Source organism: Chelonia mydas, chromosome 12 (assembly GCF_015237465.2).
Source record: "Chelonia mydas isolate rCheMyd1 chromosome 12, rCheMyd1.pri.v2, whole genome shotgun sequence".
In the NCBI taxonomy this organism is placed as follows: Eukaryota; Metazoa; Chordata; order Testudines; family Cheloniidae; genus Chelonia; species Chelonia mydas.
The window spans coordinates 2,831,916-2,854,439 of NC_051252.2; the positions used below are offsets into that span (position 1 = coordinate 2,831,916).

General features: G+C 47.1%; 1 protein-coding gene across 2 annotated transcripts in view; it reads left to right on the plus strand.

The window, feature by feature from the left end:
* The window catches only part of HYDIN (HYDIN axonemal central pair apparatus protein), a 446,380-nt gene that overhangs the window by 274,520 nt on the left and 149,336 nt on the right, over positions 1–22,524 (plus strand). For both annotated transcript variants that reach the window (XM_043526330.1, XM_043526331.1), the window contains exons 24-28: positions 11,529–11,642; positions 11,937–12,039; positions 15,536–15,655; positions 16,815–17,024; positions 20,148–20,285. In XM_043526330.1, coding sequence (XP_043382265.1) covers positions 11,529–11,642; positions 11,937–12,039; positions 15,536–15,655; positions 16,815–17,024; positions 20,148–20,285 — 685 coding nt within the window. The remainder of the gene's footprint in view (positions 1–11,528; positions 11,643–11,936; positions 12,040–15,535; positions 15,656–16,814; positions 17,025–20,147; positions 20,286–22,524) is intronic.

The window sequence follows — 22,524 nt, forward strand, 5'->3', positions numbered from 1 at the left end:
CTAAAGTTAAGCACATGCTTAGGTGATCTGCTGAAGAGGGCTGGTTCATTAAATTGGTGTGTGAGAGAATTAGGCCCCATTGAAATCAGCAGGTGCTTTGCCACTGATTTCAAGAGAATAGGAGCCACCCCTACTCACTCTCTCATGACCTGTTCCTGTGCTTGAATGCAGTGATCTTGTCTGTCATCCAGGGCCCAGTGCTGAGAGATACAACTCTCCACTCTCCGTGGAAACTGAGGTGGCTCAACACGTGTCAGGATTGTGCCTGCTGTGAATTATACTGAAGATCTGGCATGCCATTAAACAGCCGATGTCCAGATCTCTGATGTGAACTGTGCTAGTCAGGCACATCACTCACTCTTTGTTATCGTTTACAGAAACAAATACCATCAGATAGCTTTAGGAGTAATTTGAAGTAATTGATAAGTTTGTAATTGCTGCTGCTTACTTTAAATAACATCCTCTCAATTATGCATTGGTTTATTTATAACAAAAGACATTACATTGTATTTATTATTGGAGTCACAATCATTTGTTCAGTAGAGACCTTTGGATGAAGACTGATTTCAAAGCACCTCTTCCCAAGAGATGGGCAGGAATTACTTCTCACAGCATCACCATTAGTCTGTAATTTCATTGGGTCAGGTAACTGATACGTGATACGCAAGGAAGGAAGAGAACTAAATGGGTCAGATTCTCCTATTGATTACCCCAGTTTAAATCCAGAGTAACTCCATTAAAGTCAATGGAAATTTGTACAGAGATGATGCAAAACTCTTGATAGTCGGGGGAGGGGCACAATTTGCCTTTGGAGGAACAGGAGTAGAGCCAGAAGTGCCAGGGCAGCAGCTAGTGAGCGCCTCGGGGAGTGTCTCATGGCAGCCAGGGTCCATGGGCAGGGGCTGGCTGGAGGGGGGGTATCACTGGCTGGTGCCGGGCTCCTTCAGGTGAGAGGCAAAAGCATGTCAAAGGCGCAGATTGGAGCTGTGCCACCCGCCCTGCCTGGGGAGTGCCCGGCTGTGCAGAGGGGGCCCAGCTGGGAAAGCAGGGCAGGGAGGGCTGCTGGGCAGCCAGCCACTGCCCCAGCTCCCACAGCTTGGAGAGCCAGGGGCCCAAGCAGGCTGGGCAGCTCCCACCAGCTTCCAATCTGCCAGTTCCTGGCAGGAGGTGATGGTTTTCAAATGGTGGGGCGCACCCCACCGTTTGAAAACCTCTGCTAAATGGAAAGCAGAAATCGGGGGGGAGGGGTGGCACATGAACCCGCATGCCTCCCTGCATGTCATCTCTGTTCCCACAATACCTATGGTTTGACCAAATGACAGCCCAAAGGGAAAATGTAACTCTACAAGTATCCAAAGGATTTAAACACCATTGGGGCTGAGGAATTGTAGAGTGATCTAAAGGGGGGTTAATGAGGAGAAATAGGATGGATCTGAGTGAAGGATAATGTAGCATGAATAGAAGGACAGCATTTGCGAGCAGTGAGATTTCTTAGACTTTGGAAAAGCTTCTTAACGGAAACGGTGGTAGCTCAATTTCTTGAATCAGGTGACGCTGCACCAGATAAAGCATTTGAAAACATATTCGAAGGACAAATCGTGCACAGGCCCTTGAGGAATGAACCGAATGACCTAACTGACTTTCTTCTGAGCGCTGCCATTGGAAGTGGAGGTACATTCAAAGCCTCGTTTTCAGAAGAGCTGACCGCCTGTCTCTCCTGGACTTCAGCCACAGCTGTGGGTGCTCAAGGCTGCTGAAAACCAAACCCATAATACATAACCCTGCTTAAAGGTAGTCAGGAATTTTCCTTGCAAACGTGGAACCAAAGGTGTTCCATTTCTTTTCAATAGCAACATTCTGAGTCCCTGCTCCTATCCCAATCTTTCTGCATTTCCAGAAAAGAACGAAACCGAAATACTTCCCCAAGGTGACATTTTGACTAAAATAAGTCTCTCTCAACACTGCTTTCTAACCGCTAGTTAACTGATACTCAGTCACAATGAAATATCCATGGGACTGCTCATTGCATTCACATTAACACCAAATCTTCTGCTAATTAATTCCAGCAAATAGAAAACTGATGCAGGAAACCTAAAATCTCACTGCGGTGCTGCTGCTGCACTTTCCTTCCTCTCCACGGTCTGGTCTGAATTTCAATGCATGGTTCAGTAAACACACAAATCTTATCTTAGCATAGGAACTAAATATTCTTTTTGGCAGGAAACTTGGCACAGTGCTCCCCCCCACCCGGCCCACCCCGTGAATGGGGGGAGGGAGAAGTAAATGTTTCTTAATGTTTATATTTGCAACCCAGCAGATTCTTATTGATTGTTTTTATGTAAACAGGAGCTGAAAATATTATAAGGAAGTGGAGACTGTTGAGCCAAAACCACTGCTGCTGAGCCAGTGTCTGAGTCTGTTTCAGCGCTGGCTCCCCCTCGACAAATAACAAATGGCAGAGTCTTTCATGTCTTGCTGATCTCACCTTTCGGAGTTTGATACAGAATTGTTCTGGAATCCCAGAAGACATAGACTTTGGTTCTCTCTCTTTTTCTCATTTAGTCAAACCCAGGCTGGGGCAGTTGAAGCAAAAATATTGACCTGGCCTGGCGAGTAAAATGAATTTGGATTCATGTCACTTAAACAACTCCTAAACATAATGGGGGAAATCTTTAAAGGGCCATTTACAAACAAGGTAGGAAGCAGTGTGGCTAGAGCATTGGACTGAAACTCAGTCCAGTTCTATTCCCAGAAGTGCCAGCTTCCTGCTGGGTGCCCTTGGGCAAGTCACTGCCCTGCTCTGTGCCTCAGTTTGCCCATTTGTAAAATGGAGACAATGATGCAGACTTTCTTTGTTAAGTGCTTTGAGATCTACAGATGAAAAGTGCTATGCAAGAGCTAGGTATCATTAGTTTTTAAAATAGTTTTATTAAAAAGTGACATATCCTATTAATAATCTATCATGTTAAATATATCACGGTTCTCAATAGTCATGCCGGCAGAACAGGATTTAATGGTAATTGTTGGCCAGTACAAATTGTCTTCCATGTCATGTCCACTCCCAGTTAGATGGGACAAAGATGGGAGTTTTTCTGCTCACTTTTATATTATATTAAATTATTTTACTTTCATTTGTAAACACCCTTTAGCATAACACCTTGCTGACTGTGAGGTTTTTTCTGCTAAGCCGTTTGCCGAGCTTTTTTTTCATGTCCATGGAGCACGCAATGCAAGCTATGTGTCAGCATTCTCTAAATGGGTAATATGAAAGAAGGTTTCAGATTATCTGGAGAAGGTTCCAACCACCTACGTTATCTAACACAGCCATGCAATTCAGACCAATTAAACAGTTTATCCTTCCCAAAATGATTATGTCTGTGAAAGAACAAAGGAGATATCCAGGGAAATGTGTATGTTGGTTTTGCTAAGGTTACAGTGCAGCCTGGAAAAGCCTGTTTCAGTCCTAAAGTCTGTAGGTGTTGATGTAACATTAATCTCTCCAGTGCCCTGCTTGCCTATAAAATCGCACACCAGGCAGGCTAGAATGTAGGAAGTCTAGAGGTCTGTCTTAAAGTCCTGTAAACCTAAAAATCACCCCTCTCTCCCAGTGAATCAAATCACAGGCAGGGATTCTGTGCTTTACAGAACCCTGTGAGTGCTAGGAAACTCCTGCTGGTCAGCTGTCTTATGCATTGTTGCATGATAGATTGGTGATGGTGGAGGGTAGCACTGGAGAGAATCTACTTTTAGGTTGCCACCTGGCATAGAACATCATATGGAGCTGTTATACCAAGGGATGTCATTGTAAGCCCATCATTTGCACTAGGAATAACTTGAAAAGGGATAAAGTCTCTTGCATTCATTTGGTTTCTGTGTTTTCAGTGATTGCATAAGCCCTGCCCAGGGGACACCTCGATGTGCAATCCATGACTGTATAAACTGGTGCTACCCAGGCCTGTCGTTGTGTGCTCCATGCTTGCGCAAACCAGCCTTGTGCATCTAGTGCTTGTACAGACTCTCCCTATTGTGTCTGCCATTGTGTGCTCTGGGCTTGCCTCAATCCTGCCTGCTGTACATGGTGTATTTCCCATTATCTTTATAGTGATCATGCATTGTAAGCTCTGATTTATAGAGAAAGAAATCACTGTAAAATCAGATATTTTCCAGGCACTCCTCTTCTTCCCTTCAGTGTCGGTGAAGGCAACAAATAGAATCACCTGAAATACTGGGCCAGCTCTGCAGCAGAGTCCTAGTACAGCACATACCCACACAGGGCATGTCTGCAGCACGTGTAGACGTATCCGAGCCAGCTTTGATCTAGCCTCTGCTGTGCTGCCACGAGATCAAAGCTAGCTCGAGGGTGTCTACACATGCTGCAGTTACACCTCCTGACGGCAGTGTAGATGTACCCACAGGAAAGTGAGTCCACAACACAACTTACTCCCTTGCTCCTGTGTGGGCAGCAAATTCTGAAGTGACACACGGGCAGTCCTTTTGCCGTCTTGCAAGCTCTTGGAATTTTATCACAAGTCTTCAGCACTTGGTGTTGTTCATAAGCGTCTAGCTGCTGGAGCCACATCGTTACAAAAGAAATCTCAGCTTTTATTTAAAAAAAACAAAGTGTGACTTGTGCCTGAGAATGTGACACGAGTGCGGCCGAAAGGCCAGAAACCGGAAGACAAAGGGGAGGAGGATCCTCTCCCTTACTATTGTAAAACCAAGCACTTGATTTTTGAAAGCTTGGGGTTGGCAATACGGAATTGGATCACAGCGGGCGAGAAGCTGGAGATGAGTCAGCAGTGTGCCCTCGTTGCCAAGAAGGCCAATGGCATGTTGGGCTGCATTAGTAGGAGCACTGCCAGCAGATCGAGGGAACGGATTATTCCCCTCTATTTCACACTGGTGAGGACACATCTGGAGTACTGCATCTTAAAAACAGTCTAGATCCATCCTCTTTGGAACCCCCTTTCAGGTAGTTAAAAGCAGCTATCAAATCCCCCCTCATTCTTCTCTTCCGCAGACTAAACAATCCCAGTTCCCTCAGCCTCTCCTCATAAGTCATGTGTTCCAGTCCCCTAATGATTTTTGTTGCCCTCCGCTGGACGTTTCCCAATTTTTTCACATCCTTCTTGTAGTGTGGGGCCCAAAACTGGACACAGTACTCCAGATGACACCTCACCAGTGTCGAATAGAGGGGAACGATCACGTCCCTCAATCTGCTGGCAATGCCCCTACTTATACATCCCAAAATGCCATTGGCCTTCTTGGCAACAAGGGCACACTGTTGACTCATATCCAGCTTCTCGTCCACTGTAACCCCTAGGTCCTTTTCTGCAGAACTGCTGCCGAGCCATTTGGTCCCTACTCTGTAGCGGTGCATGGGATTCTTCCGTCCTAAGTGCAGGACTCTGCACTTGTCCTTGTTGAACCTCATCAGATTTCTTTTGGCCCAATCCTCTAATTTGTCTAGGTCCCTCTGTATCCTATCCCTACCCTCCAGCGTATCTACCTCACCTCCCAGTTTAGTGTCATCTGCAAACTTGCTGAGGGTGCAATCCCCGCCATCCTCCAGATCATTAATGAAGATATTGAACAAAACCGGCCCCAGGACCAACACTTGGGGCACTCCACTTGATACCGGCTGCCAACTAGACATGGAGCCATTGATGACTACCTGTTGAGCCCGACAATCTAGCCAGCTTTCTATCCACCTTATAGTCCATTCATCCAGCCCATACTTCTTTAACTTGCTGGCAAGAATACTGTGGGATACTGTGTCAAAAGCTTTGCTAAACTCAAGGAATAACACGTCCACTGCTTTCCCCTCATCCACAGAGCCAGTTATCTCCTCATAGAAGGCAATTAGGTTAGTCAGCATGACTTGCCCTTGGTGAATCCATGCTGACTGTTCCTGATCACTTTCCTCTCCTCGAAGTGCTTCAAAATGAATTCGTTGAGGACCTGCTCCATGATTTTTCCAGGGACTGAGGTGAGGCTGACTGGCCTATAGTTCCCAGGATCCTCCTTCTTCCCTTTTTTAAAGATGGGCACTACATTAGCCTTTTTCCAGTCGTCTGGGACCTCCCCCAATTGCCATGAGTTTTCAAAGATAATGGCCAATGGCTCTGCAGTCACATCCGCCAACTCCTTTAGCACTCTCAGACACAGCGCATCTGACCCCATGGACTTGTGCTCATCCAGCTTTTCTAAATAGTCCCGAACCACTTCTTTCTCCACAGAGGGCTGGTCACCTACTCCCCATGCTGTGCTGCCCAGTTTTGCCACCCCCTGCCTGCTACAGAAAGGATGTGGACAAATTGGAGAGAGTCCAGCGGAGGACAACGAAAATGATCAGGGTGCAGGGCACATGACTTACGAGGAGAGGCTGAGGGAACTGGGGTTATTTTGTCTGCAGAAGAGAAGAGTGAGGGGGGATTTGATATCAGCCTTCAACTACCTGAAGGGGAGTTCCAAAGAGGATGGAGCTCGGCTGTTCTCAGTGGTGGCAAATGACAGAACAAGGAGCAGTGGGGGAGGTCTAGGTTGGATATTAGGAAAAACTATTTCACTAGGAAGGTGATGAAGCACTGAAATGGGTTTCCTAGGAAGGTGGTGGAATCTCCAGCCTTAGAGGTTTTTAAGGCCCGGCTTGGCAAAGCCCTGGCTGGGATGATTTAGTTAGTGTTGGTCCTGCTTTGAACAGGGGGTTGGACTAGATGACCTCCTGAGGTCTCTTCCAACCCTAATCTTCTATGATTCTATGAATTCAAACGCGCATGTGGCTGGCAGCTGACCAGCCCAGCACACGTAGCTCTGAGCATCAAGCATACCTCTTGGGAGTTTTACAGCAACTTCTCCAGCCTATTCAGGAGTGACATCAACTAGTTCCCAAGGGAGGGGTTCTATCTATCTGTCTATGCATGGTGCTTCTCTGGACCCAGTTACCATGATATCTCACAATGCCCCTGTGAGGTAGGGTACTGAGGCACAGAGAGATTAAGGGAATATCTACACTGTAGGTGTACCTGACCTAACTTTGAACTTGCTTGAACAAACTAGCAGTGAAGTCACAGCAGCACGTTAACCCCATCTGTCCAGGATAAAGGGCACATACGAATATAAGAACGGCCACACTGGGTCAGACCAAAGGTCCATCTAGCCCAGTATCCTGTCTTCCAACAGTGGCCAATGCCAGGTGCCCCAGAGGGAATGAATAGAACAGGTAATCATCAAGTGATCCATCCCCTGTTGCCCATTCTCAGCCTCTGGCAAACAGAGGCTAGGGACACCATCCCTGCCCACCCTGGCTAATAGCCATTGATGGACCTATCCTCCATGAACTTATCTAGTTCTTTTTTGAACCCTGTTATAGTCTTGGCCTTCACAACATCCTCTGGCAAGGAGTTCCATAGGTTGACTGTGCGTTGTGTAAAAAAATACTTCCTTTTGTTTGTTTTAAACCTGCAGCCTGTTAATTTCATTGGGTGACCCCTAGTTCGTGTGTTATGAGAAGGAGTAAATAGCACTTCCTTATTTACTTTCTCCACACCAGTCATGATTTTATAGACCTCTATCATATCCCCCCTTATTCATCTCTTTTCCAAGCTGAAATAGTCCCAGTCTTATTAATCTCTCCTCATATGGAAGTTATTCCCTACCCCTAATCATTTTTGCTGCCCTTTTCTGAACCTTTTCCAATATATCTTTTTTGAGATGGGGTAACAGCATCTGCACACAGAAGTCAAGATGTGGGCGTACCATGGATTTATAGAGAGGCAATATGATATTTTCTGTTTATTACCTGTCCCTTTCTTAATGATTCCCAACATTCTGTTTGCTTTTTTGACTGCCGCTGCACACTGATTAGATGTTTTCAGCAAACTATCTACAATGACTCCAAGGTCTCTTTCTTGAGTGGGAACAGCTAATGTAGACCCCATCATTTTGTATGTATAGTTGGGATTATGTTTTCCAGCGTGCATTACTTTGCATTTATCAACATTGAATTTCATCTGCCATTTTGTTGCCCAGTCGCCCAGTTTTGTGAGATCCTTTTGTAGCTCTTCACAGTCTGCCTGGGACTTAACTATCTTGAGTAGTTTTGTGTCATCTGCAAATTTTGCTTCTGATGTACTTAAAAATGCTTTTGCTATTACTTTTTGAGTCTTTGGCTAGCTGTACTTCAAATTCTTTTTTGGCCTTTCTAATTATATTTTTATACTTCATTTGCCAGAGTTTATGCTCCTTTCTATTTTCCTCAGTAGGATTTAACTTTCACTTCTTAAAGGATGTCTTTTTGCCTCTGACTGCTTCTTTTACTTTGTTGTTTAGCCACAGTGGCACTTTTTTGGTCCTCTTACTGTGTTTTTCAATTTGGGGTATACGTTTAAGTTGAGCCTCTATTATGGTGTCTTTAAAAAGTTTCCATGCAGCTTGTAGGGATTTCACTTTTGGCGCTGTACCTTTTAATTTCTGTTTAACTTCCTCATTTTTGTGTAGTTTCCCTTTCTGAAATGCTCCTGTGATGGGCTGCTCCAGCCACAGGGATGTTAAATTTAATTATATTATGGTCACTATTACCAAGCGGTCCAGCTGTAATCACTTCTTGGACCAGATCCTGTGCTCCACTTAGGACTAAATCAATCACTTAGGACTAAATCCAGAACCCCTCTTGTGGGTTCCACGACTAGCTGCTCCAAGAAGCAGTTATTTAAGGTGTCAAGAAACTTTATCTTTGCATCCCGCCCTGAGGTGACATGTACCCAGTCAATATGGGGATAGTTGAAATCCCCCATTATTACTGAGTTTTTTATTTTTATAGCCTCTCTAATCTCCCTGAGCATTTCCCAGTCATTATCACCATCCTGGTCAGGTGGTGTGTAATATATCCTACTACTATATTCTTATTATTCAAGCATGGAATTACTATCCATAGAGACTCTATGGTACAGTTTGGTTCATTTAAAATTTTTACTTCTTTTGATTCTACGCTTTCTTTCACATATAGTGCCACTCCCCCACCAGCACGACCTGTTCTGTCCTTCCGATATATTTTGTATCCCGGTAATACTGTGTCCCATTGATTATCCTCATTCCACCAAGGTTCTGTGATGCCTATTATATCGATATCCTCATTTAATACGAGGCACTCTAGTTCACCCATCTTATTATTTAGACTTCTAGCATTGGTATGTAAGCACTTTAAAAACTTGTCACTTTTTGGCTGTTTGCCATTAGATGATGTAATTGAATGGGCCTCTCTTTCATTTGACATACTTATGCGCTGCCATTGCTTCATTGCTGTTGGTACTCCAGCTCACTCAGGTGTATCTACACATGCTTCAGTCCCACCACTTGAGTGTAGTATACTTTAATCTATTTTCCCAAGGTCTCTGGCAGAGTAGGGACTTGACTCTGGATGTCCAGAATCCCAGGCCTCTGGACCAGCCTTCCTCTCCTCTGCTCTTCTCCAGCCCTGCCCCGGAAGGACGATTGATCAGTATGATGCTGGACAATTGAAGGCATGAGGCACAAAGGGAAATAAGGGGAAAGATCAGATGAGGAGCTTAGCGGATGCCTACATGAAACCAATGAATCTCTGATGGAGTTTGGAGGAGATGAGCCACAGTTAAGTCCATTCCCCACTTCCTCCTCTCTTTTTGGGGGCCATTTTCTGAAGTTCCTACTTAGGCAAAACTCCCATTAATTTCAGTGAGAGAGTTGCCTATGGACTGATTAAGGATTCTGGAATCTGATTCTGGTATCCTCTCCATCTTGTATCCCCTCCCATCCCTTTTACTTTCTAAAACAGCAATTGCCTTTTGTTTCAACCCTATGGAGTTTATTGTCTTACCTGTCAGTAATAAGCTTTCCTATAGCCCCCGTCAGTTCCCTGAGAATGATCTCACTCCCATATTTTAAGTGTTTCACTTCTTGTTATTCTTTTTTTTCCCTCTGGTAAAAGTCTCTTAGTGGTTTTGTGCTTCTTCTTAGCAGAAGCTAGCTGTCATATTATCTTCCAGCATGACTTTAGGATGCTTTAGGATGAAAGATATTGTTATTATCTAGGCCCTGTGGTCCAATGAAGTTGCCTTAAGCTGTTCTATAAACTGGGGTAATTTAATAAGTGACTATACATTTTCCATCTCAGGGGCTTTACTCTTCTCATGAGTTGCTATTAACAGCAGTATTTATCACAAGAGGCTTCTTGTTAGAAGGCAGTATAGCTAGCAGTGTGGATATAACCAAAAGGGATGGCCAAAATGTTCAGGCCTAGGTGGCTGATGCAAGGTCCCTAGGCCCAGATCCTCAAAGGCATGTAGGCTCCTCGCTTCCATGGAAATCAATGAATGAAATCAGTGGAACCAAGAGGAGTTGAGATCCTAGCTGAGCACATGGGGACGGGAAGGATTCACAGTCATTTCTGGGACCTCTGGATTGCAGTTCAGAAATGTTCACACTTTCTTTTGTTCTCTAGGCTTTGTTGACCTAGGCTCCCAGGGGCCAGATTTTCAAAGTTATTTAGGCACCTAAGGAATAAATCCCTCTGGGTGCCGATCTGCATCTTTGAAATTTAGCCCTAAATTCCGTTCTCAAGAGTGACGCAGGCACCTAAGATTATGCATACAGTCAAATAAGGGATTTGTGGATATTAACCTAGAAGGACCAAAGCTTACTCTCAAAGCCAGGACATATTGCTGCTGCTCCAGTTCTTCTCCCTTTGCCCTCCAGGGAGAGACTGAGCTCCTCTCTGCTCTGCAGCCTTTTTATAGGTCCAAGCCTGGCCCTGATTGGCTGCTTTCAAGCCTCCACTAGATTGGCTCACAGTAGGCCCTTCCAGGATTGTCTGGGGCTCTGCGCAGCCTCCCTGCCTTGCTTTAACGCCTTCCACGCCAGAATGGAGCAGCTGCCCCACTACACAGCCACACTGTATCTGCACGGAAAGTGGTCTCTCTGTGAGGTGCAGCATGGCCTGCCCTCCTCTATACAGCCTGAAATACTCAGATGTTGTCCATCAGCTACTCATACTTGGTTCCTGCAGCAGATGGGAGCAGTGACAGCTGAGCAGTTTCATGTGTAGTGTATGTCTGCACTGCAATCAGGACAGTAGTCATAGGCACGCCTGAGCGAGCATTGATCAAAGGAGCTCAGTAAAAATAGTTGTGTAGCCATGGTAGCATGGGCTAGCTGTCCGAGCATGTACCCGGGTCCTGGGTGGGATTGTCCTCGAGTAGCTAGCCCATGCTGCCACAGCTACACTACCATTTTTAGCCAGCTAGCACAATCAAGGCTAGCTGTGATATGCCTATGTCTGCAGCAATCATGGCTCCTGATTGCCAGGAGATATACCCATAGAGACATCAGCACCCTTCCTGGGACCTCACCTGGCTAAGTTCTGGAGCGGCTGCAGTGAGAGGATGGATGGGGTAGCTCTGGGAATTTCAGTATTCTCAATAGTCAATATTCTCCCCCTTGGGCACAGGCATGTTCACAGCATACTCATGTTTAAACCTAATTTCATTTTCAAGGTTCAGCCCTGGAGGACGTAAGTCCATCATTGAACCCGAACCAACAAATGAGCAGAAAACTCAGCAGGAGCCCGAGGCAGCCTCAGAACAAACTGACAGCAACATCTCTATGAGGTTTGTACAGAAATCACAACCTCAAGGGTCGGATTCTGACAGAGCTTTCTGTAGGGGACCCATTCCACCACACCCGCCCTGTCTGTGAGCTGTCAGCTGCATTTCAACGAGTGGGACCAGGGCCATCCTAGAGGATCTAGCTGTTGTAGATGGCCTTTCCCAGCAACCCAGTGGTACCTGTGCTCTTCCCCTGCTTGACTTCCCACTTGTGTGGGCCGCAGGAGATAAACATCTATCAGATGCTTGGCAAAACTGCAAAGCTCTGGTGACTTTTCTCTCCTTATGTTTCACCAGAAACTCCAGAGGGATGGATGTGGAGAAACATTCCAATGGGATGAGTGAAGAAGAGACCCAACACGAATCGTTGCTGGAGAGAAATGATTCCTCAGAAATAAAGGTAGCAATTCCCCTAGCCCTATTGCCTGGATCCCATGAAGTCCGAGTCATTCACCTGCTTGACCTACACACTCCAGCAGAATCATACTAGTCACCCCCCCCCCCACCTTTAAACCTTCCAAATTGCCTGCTGACTTGGTGGGTCATACATCTTGGGTGGGATTTTCAAGCACACGCAGCATCTCTCTAACTCTGCTCTTCATGGATGTTCTGGTAATAAAACTCCCATTAACTTTAATGGGAGCTAAATTAGGCTGACACTAAGCACTTTTTAAAATCACATCTCTCTTCTCCACTGACCTGATTCTCACACAGCATCAGGCTAGGCCTGTGTTTACATACTAACTTCAGAAGCAGTTACTGCCTCTCTCCCTAATTTACATAAGTAGCTTCTAACTTCCTAGTCTTTTCTAATGCAATCTGCACTGATGACTGACCTACAAACACCCCGCACCTGCTCAAACCCAGCTAGAACTGCCTATTGATGTAGTTGCTACCTTCTTCCTCAAAAAGAAAAGGAGTACTTGTGGCACCTTAGAGACTAACAAATTTCTTTGAGCATGAGCTTTCGTGAGCTACAGCTCACTTCATCGGGTGCATGTAGTGGGGAGATTTATATACACAGAGAACATGAAACAATGAGGGTTACCATACACACTGTAACAAGAGTGATCAGGTAAGGTGAGCTATTACCAGCAGGAGAGCGGGGGTAGGAGGGAAACCTTTTGTAGTGATAATCAAGGTGGGCCATTTCCAGCAGTTGACAAGAACATGTGAGGAACAGTAGGGGGGAGGAAATAGTACTCCTTTTCTTTTTGCGGATACAGACTAACACGGCTGCTACTCTGATACCTTCTTCCTGTATCTTTTAAGCCATGGCGGGAGGGTGACAAGTAAAGTCAACAGGTACTTGTGTGAAATGATGCTCTGGAGAAAGAGGCACAAAGTCTGTGATTTGCTAAATTCTTATGCATGGCTTTGAAAATTCTCTTCAGCTCTCTGACCTTTAGCTGTTAGTCTTGCTTAGAATCATAGAATCATAGAATATCAGGGTTGGTAGGGACCTCAGGAGGTCATCTAGTCCAACCCCCTGCTCAAAGCAGGACCAATCATCCCAACCCTGACCTTAAAAACTTCTAAGGAAGGAGATTCTACCACCTCCCTAGGTAACACGTTCCAGTGCTTCACCACCCTCCTAGTGAAAAAGTTTTTCCTAATATCCAACCTAGACCTCCCCCACTGCAACTTGAGACCATTACTCCTCGTTCTGTCAGCTGCTACCACTGAGAACAGTCTAGAGCCATCCTCTTTGGAACCCCCCTTCAAGTAGTTGAAAGCAGCTATCAAATCCCCCCTCATTCTTCTCTTCCGCAGACTAAACAACTGCAGTTCCCTCAGCCTCTCCTCATAAGTCATGTGTTCCAGTCCCCTAATCATTTTTGTTGCCCTCCACCGGACGCTTTCAAATTTTTCCACATCCTTCTTGTAGTTTGGGGCCCAAAACTGGACACAGTACTCCAGATGAGGCCTCACCAATGTCGAATAGAGGGGAACGATCACCTCCCTCGATCTGCTGGCAATGGCCCTACTTATACATCCCAAAATGCCATTGGCCTTCTTGGCAACAAGGTCACACTGTTGACTCATATCCAGCTTCTCGTCCACTGTAACCCCTAGGTCCTTTGCTGCAGAACTGCTGCCGAGCCATTCGGTCCCTAGTCCGTAGCAGTGCATGGGATTTTTCTGTCCTAAGTGCAGGACTCTGCACTTGTCCTTGTTGAACCTGATCAGATTTCTTTTGGCCCAATCCTCTAATTTGTCTAGGGCCCTCTGTATCCTATCCCTACCCTCCAGCGTATCTACCTCTCCTCCCAGTTTAGTGTCATGTGCAAACTTGCTGAGGGTGCAATCCATGCCATCCTCCAGATCATTAATGAAGATCTTGAACAAAACCGGCACCAGGACTGACCCTTGGGGCACTCCACTTGATACCGGCTGCCAGCGTTAGACATTGATGTTATTGTCTATCAGAATTGCCTCCTTGTTCTGTATCCCATTGAAAAGAGGATGTTAATGGAACATTAAGATGATAGGAAGGCAGTATTTCCTAGTGGACTGAGCAGAGAGCTCAGGAGACCTGGGTTCTATTCCCAGCTGTGCCACTGGCCTGCTGGGTGACCTTGGGCAAGTCACTTCCCCTTTTGTGCCTCAGTTTCCCCACCTGTAAAATGGCGGTAGTGCTACTGACTTCCTTTGTTTTGAGGCTGACTGATGAAAAATAGTGGAGAAGAGCTGGGTGTTATCATTATGACATTGTGAAGCACACAGAATTCAAGAGGCGGCAAAGTTAAGTTTGCAGTACTTTCTAGTTAAGGTCAGCAGGCAGTCACTGATAAGAATTTAACTATCATTGCGGCGTATTCCCTCTGGAGATTTTCTCTTGACTGGGAAAAATGGTGCTCAGTGACCACAAATACATTGTGAGCCTTGTTTTCAAATACAGGCCTGTAGTATATTCAGCATTGCCTGCTGCATCGCCGTGGTTATGTACAAGCGACAGACCCCCGTCTGTTGGCGGGCAGGATCGAACTGGGGACCTCTGGAGCTTAGTGCAGGAGCCTCGACCACATGAGCTAAAAGCCAACTGCCTGTTAGCTCAGGCTGTCGAGCAGACTCATTTATCTCTCTCTAAGTGGTCTCAGTGCCACTAGATGGGACAGAACACCACACCAGGAGGTGTGTGGGTTACAGTTGCCCAGGTGAACCAGGTAAATGCATAGATTAGTAGCTAAGTATGGACCTAACTACGCCTCTTGCTTCATTTGCACATCCATTGTGTGCACACACTTTTCTGAACTTGGGGCTGGGCCTTTGCCTTTTGATGAGAGGTCCCTGTGTATGTGCAGTACAATAATGTATGCAGCAGACATGCTTATGTGCAGAGACAGACCCAGCCAGGAGCAAAATGACTGCAGTGTTCGTTGTGCAAAAGAAGGGGCGGGCTCAAGATTGGGAGTGGCAGTTTGCTTCCCCTAGCTCAGTGGCTCTCAACCTTTCCGGACAACTGTACCCCTGTCAGGAGTCTGATTTGTGTTGTGTGCCCCATGTTTCACCTCACTTAAAAACACCTTGCTTACAAAATCAGACATAAAAAAAAGTGTAACAGCTAGTACTGCGCAAAAGTGCTGACTTTCTCATTTTGACCATATAATTATAAAATAAATCAACTGGAATATAAATATTGTCGTGTATTCAGCATTGCCTCCGTCGTTGCTGTGGTTGCACAGGTGAACTGTACAGTTCGGTGTGTAGTATTTCGAGCAGCATAAACAAGTCGTATGAGATTTTAGTTTGTACTGACTTCACTAGTGTTTTTATGTAGCCTGTCGTAAAACTAGACAAATATCTAGATGAGTTGATGTACCCCTGGAAGAGCTCTGGGTACACGTACACCTGGTTGAGAACCACTGCTCTAGCTTGTGCTGCTTGTTTCCTAGATGCTAATCGTGGGTGCTGATGAGGTGGACAGCATTTCTCGGACTCTGAGCCCGGCAGAGCTCAAGGAATCACTGTGGTTTGTGGAGTCAGAAGACCTTCTTGCAACAGGGGTGGAAGAAGTAAGCAGGAGATTCACTGGATTTAAGACTGTTCTCTCACTCCCTTGTCTCTTGCCTCACTTCTAAGGATCATTCCCAGGGACACAGCAGCAGACTGTAGCAAACAAGCTGTTCTGTACCACACTCTGTACAATGCTGCCATCATTGCAATATGTGTTAACTGGTTCTAAGGGCTTGTCTACATTACCTGCTGGATCGACGGGCAGCGATCGATCCAGCAGGGGTCAATTTATCGAGTCTAGTCTAGACACAATAAATCGACCGCCAACCGCTCTCCCGTCGACTTCGGTACTCCACCGGAGCGAGAGGTGCGGGCTGAGTTGAGGGGGAAGCGTCAGCTGTCGACTTACCACAGTGAAGACTAAGTAGATCTAAGTACATCGACTTCAGCTACGTTATTCACGTAGCTAAAGTTGCGTAACTTAGATCGATCTCCCCCTCCTCCCAAGTGTAGACCAGGCCTCGGTCTCATGGACCTTAAAGTCTATGTATCTTTTAGAACCTTTCTTCTGAAGAGCAGTAACACCTTTCTGAGGGAATACTCCCATTGACTTCACTTTCACTGACTTCAATAAAAGTTTTGCCTGGATAGAGTGTAAAGACTTCAATAGTAATCCCTTCATTAATTAATTGGTTAATAATAACAATTCTGTTGTTGCCTTAGCACTGTAATGGAGAATAGCACACAATACAGGAACAAAATCAAGAGTGTTCAGAATAAGCTGAACTGAGTCACTGTGTCTCGCCCTGGGCTCTGCTGACTCTTACTCTGTCTGAAGTCCCCTCAAGGGCTGGGAATTCCAAGGAAGAGGAACCTCACCTGAGAGGACCCTCTGCCATCCATAGGTCTCCAAGACTGCACTAATGCTGCCTTAGTGACCATGGAGACTACGTATGCCCTATGCCCTTTCAGTTTAGATCAGGGTGGTTGTAAGCCAGAGATTAGAATCATTCCATTTCTGCCAGCCCCACTGGAGGATCTAGTGTCGTCTGTGCCTTGCTCCAAACAACTGCTATGCAGAGTAGAATGCCAGGGCATTTGAAAGGATGAAGCTCTTCTGAAGTTGCTAACCATTGATTTCTGCACTTTGAAATGTTTAACAGTGTCATTTCTGCCTTCCTCTACCCTCTCCACCCCACCCCACCCCACCCCCACCAGGTGTTTGACATATTGCCCCTCTATGGAATGCTGCAACCCAACGAGAGTCAGCAGGTCTCATTCACCTTCTATGGTCACGCTGACATCACTGCCCGGGCCAAGGCGCTGTGCAAAGTCGAGGGAGGCCCTACCTATGAGATCGTGCTGAACGGAGAGGCGTCGCTCATCAGTTACGCCTTTGACATAACGGAGATTGACTATGGGCTACAGGTAAAACACCGGAGAGGCCTGCGTTTCAGAGCCACCAACTTCCATTCAACTGGCCAGATGTGCCATCATCCATGCTGTCAGTGCCCCCTTCTGACAGGGTGGCCCTGCCTCTGGGTACCTTTATACAGCCCCTCGCCGCTCCACTCTCACTGTCATAGAACCTCCTCCGCATAATATGCACCTGTATCCCAACAACCTCTCTCTTGTGGGCAGCATGACCTCTTCAGAGTTTGTCCGTCATGAAGCCCTGCATCTTTTTGGTATCTACTGTTCTTGGGCTTAGTAGAAGGGAAGCAGTGGAAGTAAGATTGCTGTTGCTTGTAGGAAAAATGATTCTATCGATTAACTCCAGCGTCGCTGTTGAAGGTCAGTCAGTGTCATGCCGTGATCTGGCCTGTGCATGGTATTCCTCTGCTGGTAAAGTAGGAAGCAGCACGAAGGTACTCTGTGTTGTAGGGGGATTTTAATGAACCTGCACATTAATGAAGGAAAAATAAACCCTTGAAGGAAGAGACCAGCCCCCTTGACCACGTAGAGGGAAAGACAGAGGAGCAGGAGTTTGGAGACACATGACATGCCCTCAGAGTCTGCCGGGGAGCACTTATTCACAAGCGACATTTGGTTTGATCTGTGCCTCCTCCTCTGCCAATGCCTGAGAACAAATTAAAGGCAGTGGGGCAGTTTCATCCATGGACTGAAGCACCACAGATTAATTGAGCTCCTGTCCTTTAACCAGTCATTCAGTTTTCTTTGTTGCCTTTTCACCATTAATAGTGTTTTTAACTAGAACCCAGTAATTGTAGACCAAATGGCGTGAGACTCAGATATCAGAATCAATACTCAAAGAACCACTGTTTCACTTAAACCAACTAAAAAAGAGACCAAAGAGATTATTATCGAATCTCTTTAGATGTTAATGCGCCTTTTGTATTCCTTTTCCTACCACTGCAGGTTCCAAAAATACTTGGGCATAGGAGCATTTTCCTGTATACATCCTCCAGCCTCATCCAAGCAGTGCTGGACAGAATCCAGGGTTTACCACATTAAAAAACATGCTTTCCCTGAAGATGAATGATACCTTCCTTCATTATTAAAATAATAATGTCAACTAACATCACATACATTGGATTATGCTATCACTGGAATGGGCCAAATCTGCCCTAATCTATCTCCTTTGACTTCAGGGGAGTTACCCCAGGGATCTGTTTCACCCAGGGAGTCCAAAATACAGGACTGTCTTCCAAAACAAATTGTTGGCAGTGTTGTAGCCATGTTGGTCTCAGGTTATGAGAGAGACAAAGGTGGGTGAGTCAGTCTTTTATTGGATTCACTGCTGTTGGTGGAAGGGACAAGCTTTCGACAGAAGTTGGTCCGATAACAGATATCATCTCACCTATCTTATCTTTGCCAAAAGAGGCACATTTGGAAAATGGCAGCAAGGAATAGGAAATGTTCATGCTTTCTGGAGCTGAGGGGGATCTCCCAGGTATTTCTGTGCTGGTTCACAGCTTCTCCTGCTTGCCAGATAGGAATTGCCAGGCTGGATTAGACCCCAGGGCTACCCAGTCCAGTGTCCTGTCTCTGACATCGACTCAGAGGCCTCAGAGGAAGGTGCAGGACCCGGAAGCAGGTAGAATCATAGAATCATAGAATAGAATGATAGAATCATAGAATATCAGGGTTGGAAGGGACCTCAGGAGGTCATCTAGTCCAACCCCCTGCTCAAAGCAGGACCGATCCCCAACTAAATCATCCCAGCCAGGGCTTTGTCAAGCCTGACCTTAAAAACTTCTAAGGAAGGAGATTCCACCACCTCCCTAGGTAACGCATTCCAGTGTTTCACCACCCTCCTAGTGAAAAAGGTTTTCCTAATATCCAACCTAAATCTCCCCCACTGCAACTTGAGACCATTACTCCTTGTCCTGTCATCCGCTACCACTGAGAACAGTCTAGATCCACCCTCTTTGGAACCCCCTTTCAGGTAGTTGAAAGCAGCTATCAAATCCCCCCTCATTCTTCTCTTCTGAAGACTAAACATCCCCAGTTCCCTCAGCCTCTCCTCATAAGTCATGTGTTCCAGTCCCCTAATCATTTTTGTTGCCCTCCGCTGGACTCTTTCCAATTTTTCGACATCCTTCTTGTAGTGTGGGGCCCAAAACTGGACACAGTACTCCAGACGAGGCCTCACCAATGTCGAATAGAGGGGAACGATCACGTCCCTCGACCTGCTGGCAATGCCCCTACTTATACATCCCAAAATGCCATTGGCCTTTTTGGCAACAACGGCACACTGGTGACTCATATCCAACTTCTCATCCTCTGTAACCCCTAGGTCCTTTTCTGCAGAACTGCTGCCGAGCCATTCGGTCCCTAGTCTGTAGCGGTGCATTGGATTCTTCCGTCCTAAGTGCAGGACTCTGCACTTGTCCTTGTTGAACCTGATCAGATTTCTTTTGGCCCAATCCTCCAATTTGTCTAGGGCCCTCTGTATCCTATCCCTACCCTCCAGCGTATCTACCACTCCTCCCAGTTTAGTGTCATGTGCAAACTTGCTGAGGGTGCAGTCCACACCATCTTCCAGATCATTTATGAAGATATTGAACAAAACTGGCCCCAGGACTGACCCCTGGGGCACTCCACTTGTTACCGGCTGCCAACTAGACATGGAGCCATTGATCACTACCCGTTGAGCCCGACAATCTAGCCAGCTTTCTATCCACCTTATAGTCCATAGTTATGGGACAAGCTTCCCACAGGAAATACCCCCATCAATTAGAAGCTGGTTTATGCCCTGAAGCCAGGAGGATTTACATCCCCTCCAAAACTCTTCATTGGTTCCTGATTGCTATTTTAATCCTTTCTCTCATAAGTCTGCATGTTCTTACAGAACATCCAGTCCGTTCTGGATTCCTGCTGAGCTCGTGACCACAGCAACATGTTGTGGTGATGAGTTCCACAGCCTAGTAGTGCACTGTTTGGAAAACTTTCCTTTGGGCCAGTGTTGAATTTCCTGTCTCTTGCTTTCATTGACTATCCCCTTGTCTGCGTGTTATGAGTATGTGGGAAGCAAATCTGAAAAAAAGCCTTGATATTGACACTCCTGTTCCTATCTCTTCCCCTCAGCTATTTGACCAAGTCATTGAAGCTGAAATCACGCTGTGCAATAACGGGAAGGTTGGATTTGGGTACATGGTGCTGAACACGAGCCAGGCCTCATCCGACAACCCTCCGCCAGGAGTGCCACTGATCCTGCCTGCCACTGTAAGTATCTGTCACAGATGGACGGAGCCCTGAGGGGCTAGAATTAAAATCCTGGCACTGCCCGGCAGAGGCCCCACAAGTGCTGGCGACTGGGCTGATCACCATTCCTAAGGGAAGCCCCCTCCTTGGCACAGCAAGGGCAATTGTCTAGCTGTGTTGCCAGAGGGTGAGGATGTAAATCCAGCAGGGGAGACGATGGAAGGTTATAGCTACTGGGAGCTAGTGAAGGTCAAATGGACGTGCTCCTTAATAGACTCCCTCAATATACTCTGAGTGGCAGGAGGCTCCTCCATCAAACGACCAGCTGCAGGCAGCTCAAGTGCTTTGGCCGCACTTTGAGCTCTGGCTGCTGGGAGCTTTGGGTTTGTGCTGACGATGGAACTGGATTGCACAGATTCTTTTTTCTTCACAGCAGAACCTAGGTCACATTGCTCAGCCCAGCCCAGCCAATCTCAGAGCCTGGTCTGTAACCCAGCGAGATATACTCCTTCCCCACCCGCCCAATCACAGACACCAGCTTATCCACCCACTCCTGCTGCACGAGCCGTGCTGGTGTGTCTCTTTCAAGTGCTCAGGAGTATACGTGTACTGGCACATTTAGTTTAGGAACAGTCCTTGCTGTTTTTATGGACTCAGAGATGCTCTCCGGAGTGAGGAAAGCCCAGTGTGTCTCTGTTGCTCAGTTTCTCTTTCTCTCACACTGCTGCTTTCTCAGCAGACCTCTGAGTCACCTCCACTAGACACAAACCTGCATGCCTCTGCACTCACTTGTGTTCTCTGCTTTGATGGGCTTTGCCTGCAGCTTGTGTTCATTCCCCTTAGTGCAGTGGTTCCCAAACTTTAACAGCCCGCGAACCCCTTTCACTAAATTGTGCAATCTCGTGAACCCCCCCCTAAAAATGAATATTTCCAGGAATTTAAGTTTAAATTTCCTCCGCACTCCGTTGGGCTCCTGCTGCTGGACCCCGTTGACCGCCCCGGTCAGCTGAGCTCCACTGAGCTCGGGCTGCTGGTCCCGCTGACCACCGGGGCTCAGGCTGCCGGCCCCAACTGTCGGGCCTCGCTCTCCCTGGAGCTTGGGCTGCCAGCCCCGCGCAGAGCACTGAGGTTCGGGCTGCCGGCTCCCCCACTGACGGGGGCAGGGCTCGGGCTGCCAGCCCAAACTGCCTGGCCCCACTCCCCCTGGGGCTTGGGCTGCCAGTCCCGTGCGGAGCGCTTGGGTTCGGGCTGCCGGCTCCCCCGCTCATGGGGGCAGGGCTTGGGCTGCCAGCCCCAACTGCCCAGCCCCGCTCTCCCTGGGGCTCGGGCTGTCTGCCCTGCAACCAGGTCCCGCCTGCTGCCTCCAATGCCCGGGGTCCTCTGGCCGCGATGAGTGACATTTTTCTGGCAAACCCCCTGTAACATTCTGCGAATCGCCAGGGGTTTGTGAACCCCAGTTTGGGAACCACTGCCTTAGCGCAAAGTACTGCCTGAGGTCCTGATGGTCCTTGTGCAGCGGGATGGGGGCTGGAAAGCCTTCCCCTGCTCCCATGACTCTGCCATGGGCCCCCACCAAACAGTCTCTGTGCTCTGGGCAGCAGGATGTTAGGGGGTGTAGCCCATAGAGCTAACTTAGCCTTTTCTTTTCCTTAGCAGTAACTAGACTAGACTAGATCCCTGTTCCTCCAGCTCATTACATTCGTATCCATTGACAACCAATACAATTATTAACTATTAAAGAATAAGGCTAGAGGGGGCCAGGAGGAGTTGGAGCCAATCCCTCTCTCCTGTTCACCTGCCCACAAAGCGGGACCAGTGTAGGGGGGGAACCAGTCCGTGCCATTAAGCAGATTGCTCAGCTCCACATGCAAGGAGAAGCCCTGGTAAAGTGCTTGCCTCTTAGGCCCCATCTCACTGCCTCTGTATAGGTCTGGGAAAGCCATAGCCTGCCCCTCATGTTGCAGTGATGTCCCCTCTCTGTCCCCCTCGGCAATGTGACTAATGTACCTCTCAGGTTTATTGCGTCTTTCAAGTCTCCTCTTTCCCAAGGAGAGGAAGCCAAATGGCTCTAATATTTCCCCATAACTTTCATGAAGCCTGGTATCCTCACATAGATGAGTCTCTGATGCCCTCTGCTGCAGCCTCTCTGAGACTGTGATCTCCTGCCTGCGGAACAGCAAGCAGGACTGCCCGGGATCCTGGATGGGGGCTAGGTGCTTTGTAACAGCTGCTGCCCCTCTGCTAACACAGCCGAGGACCT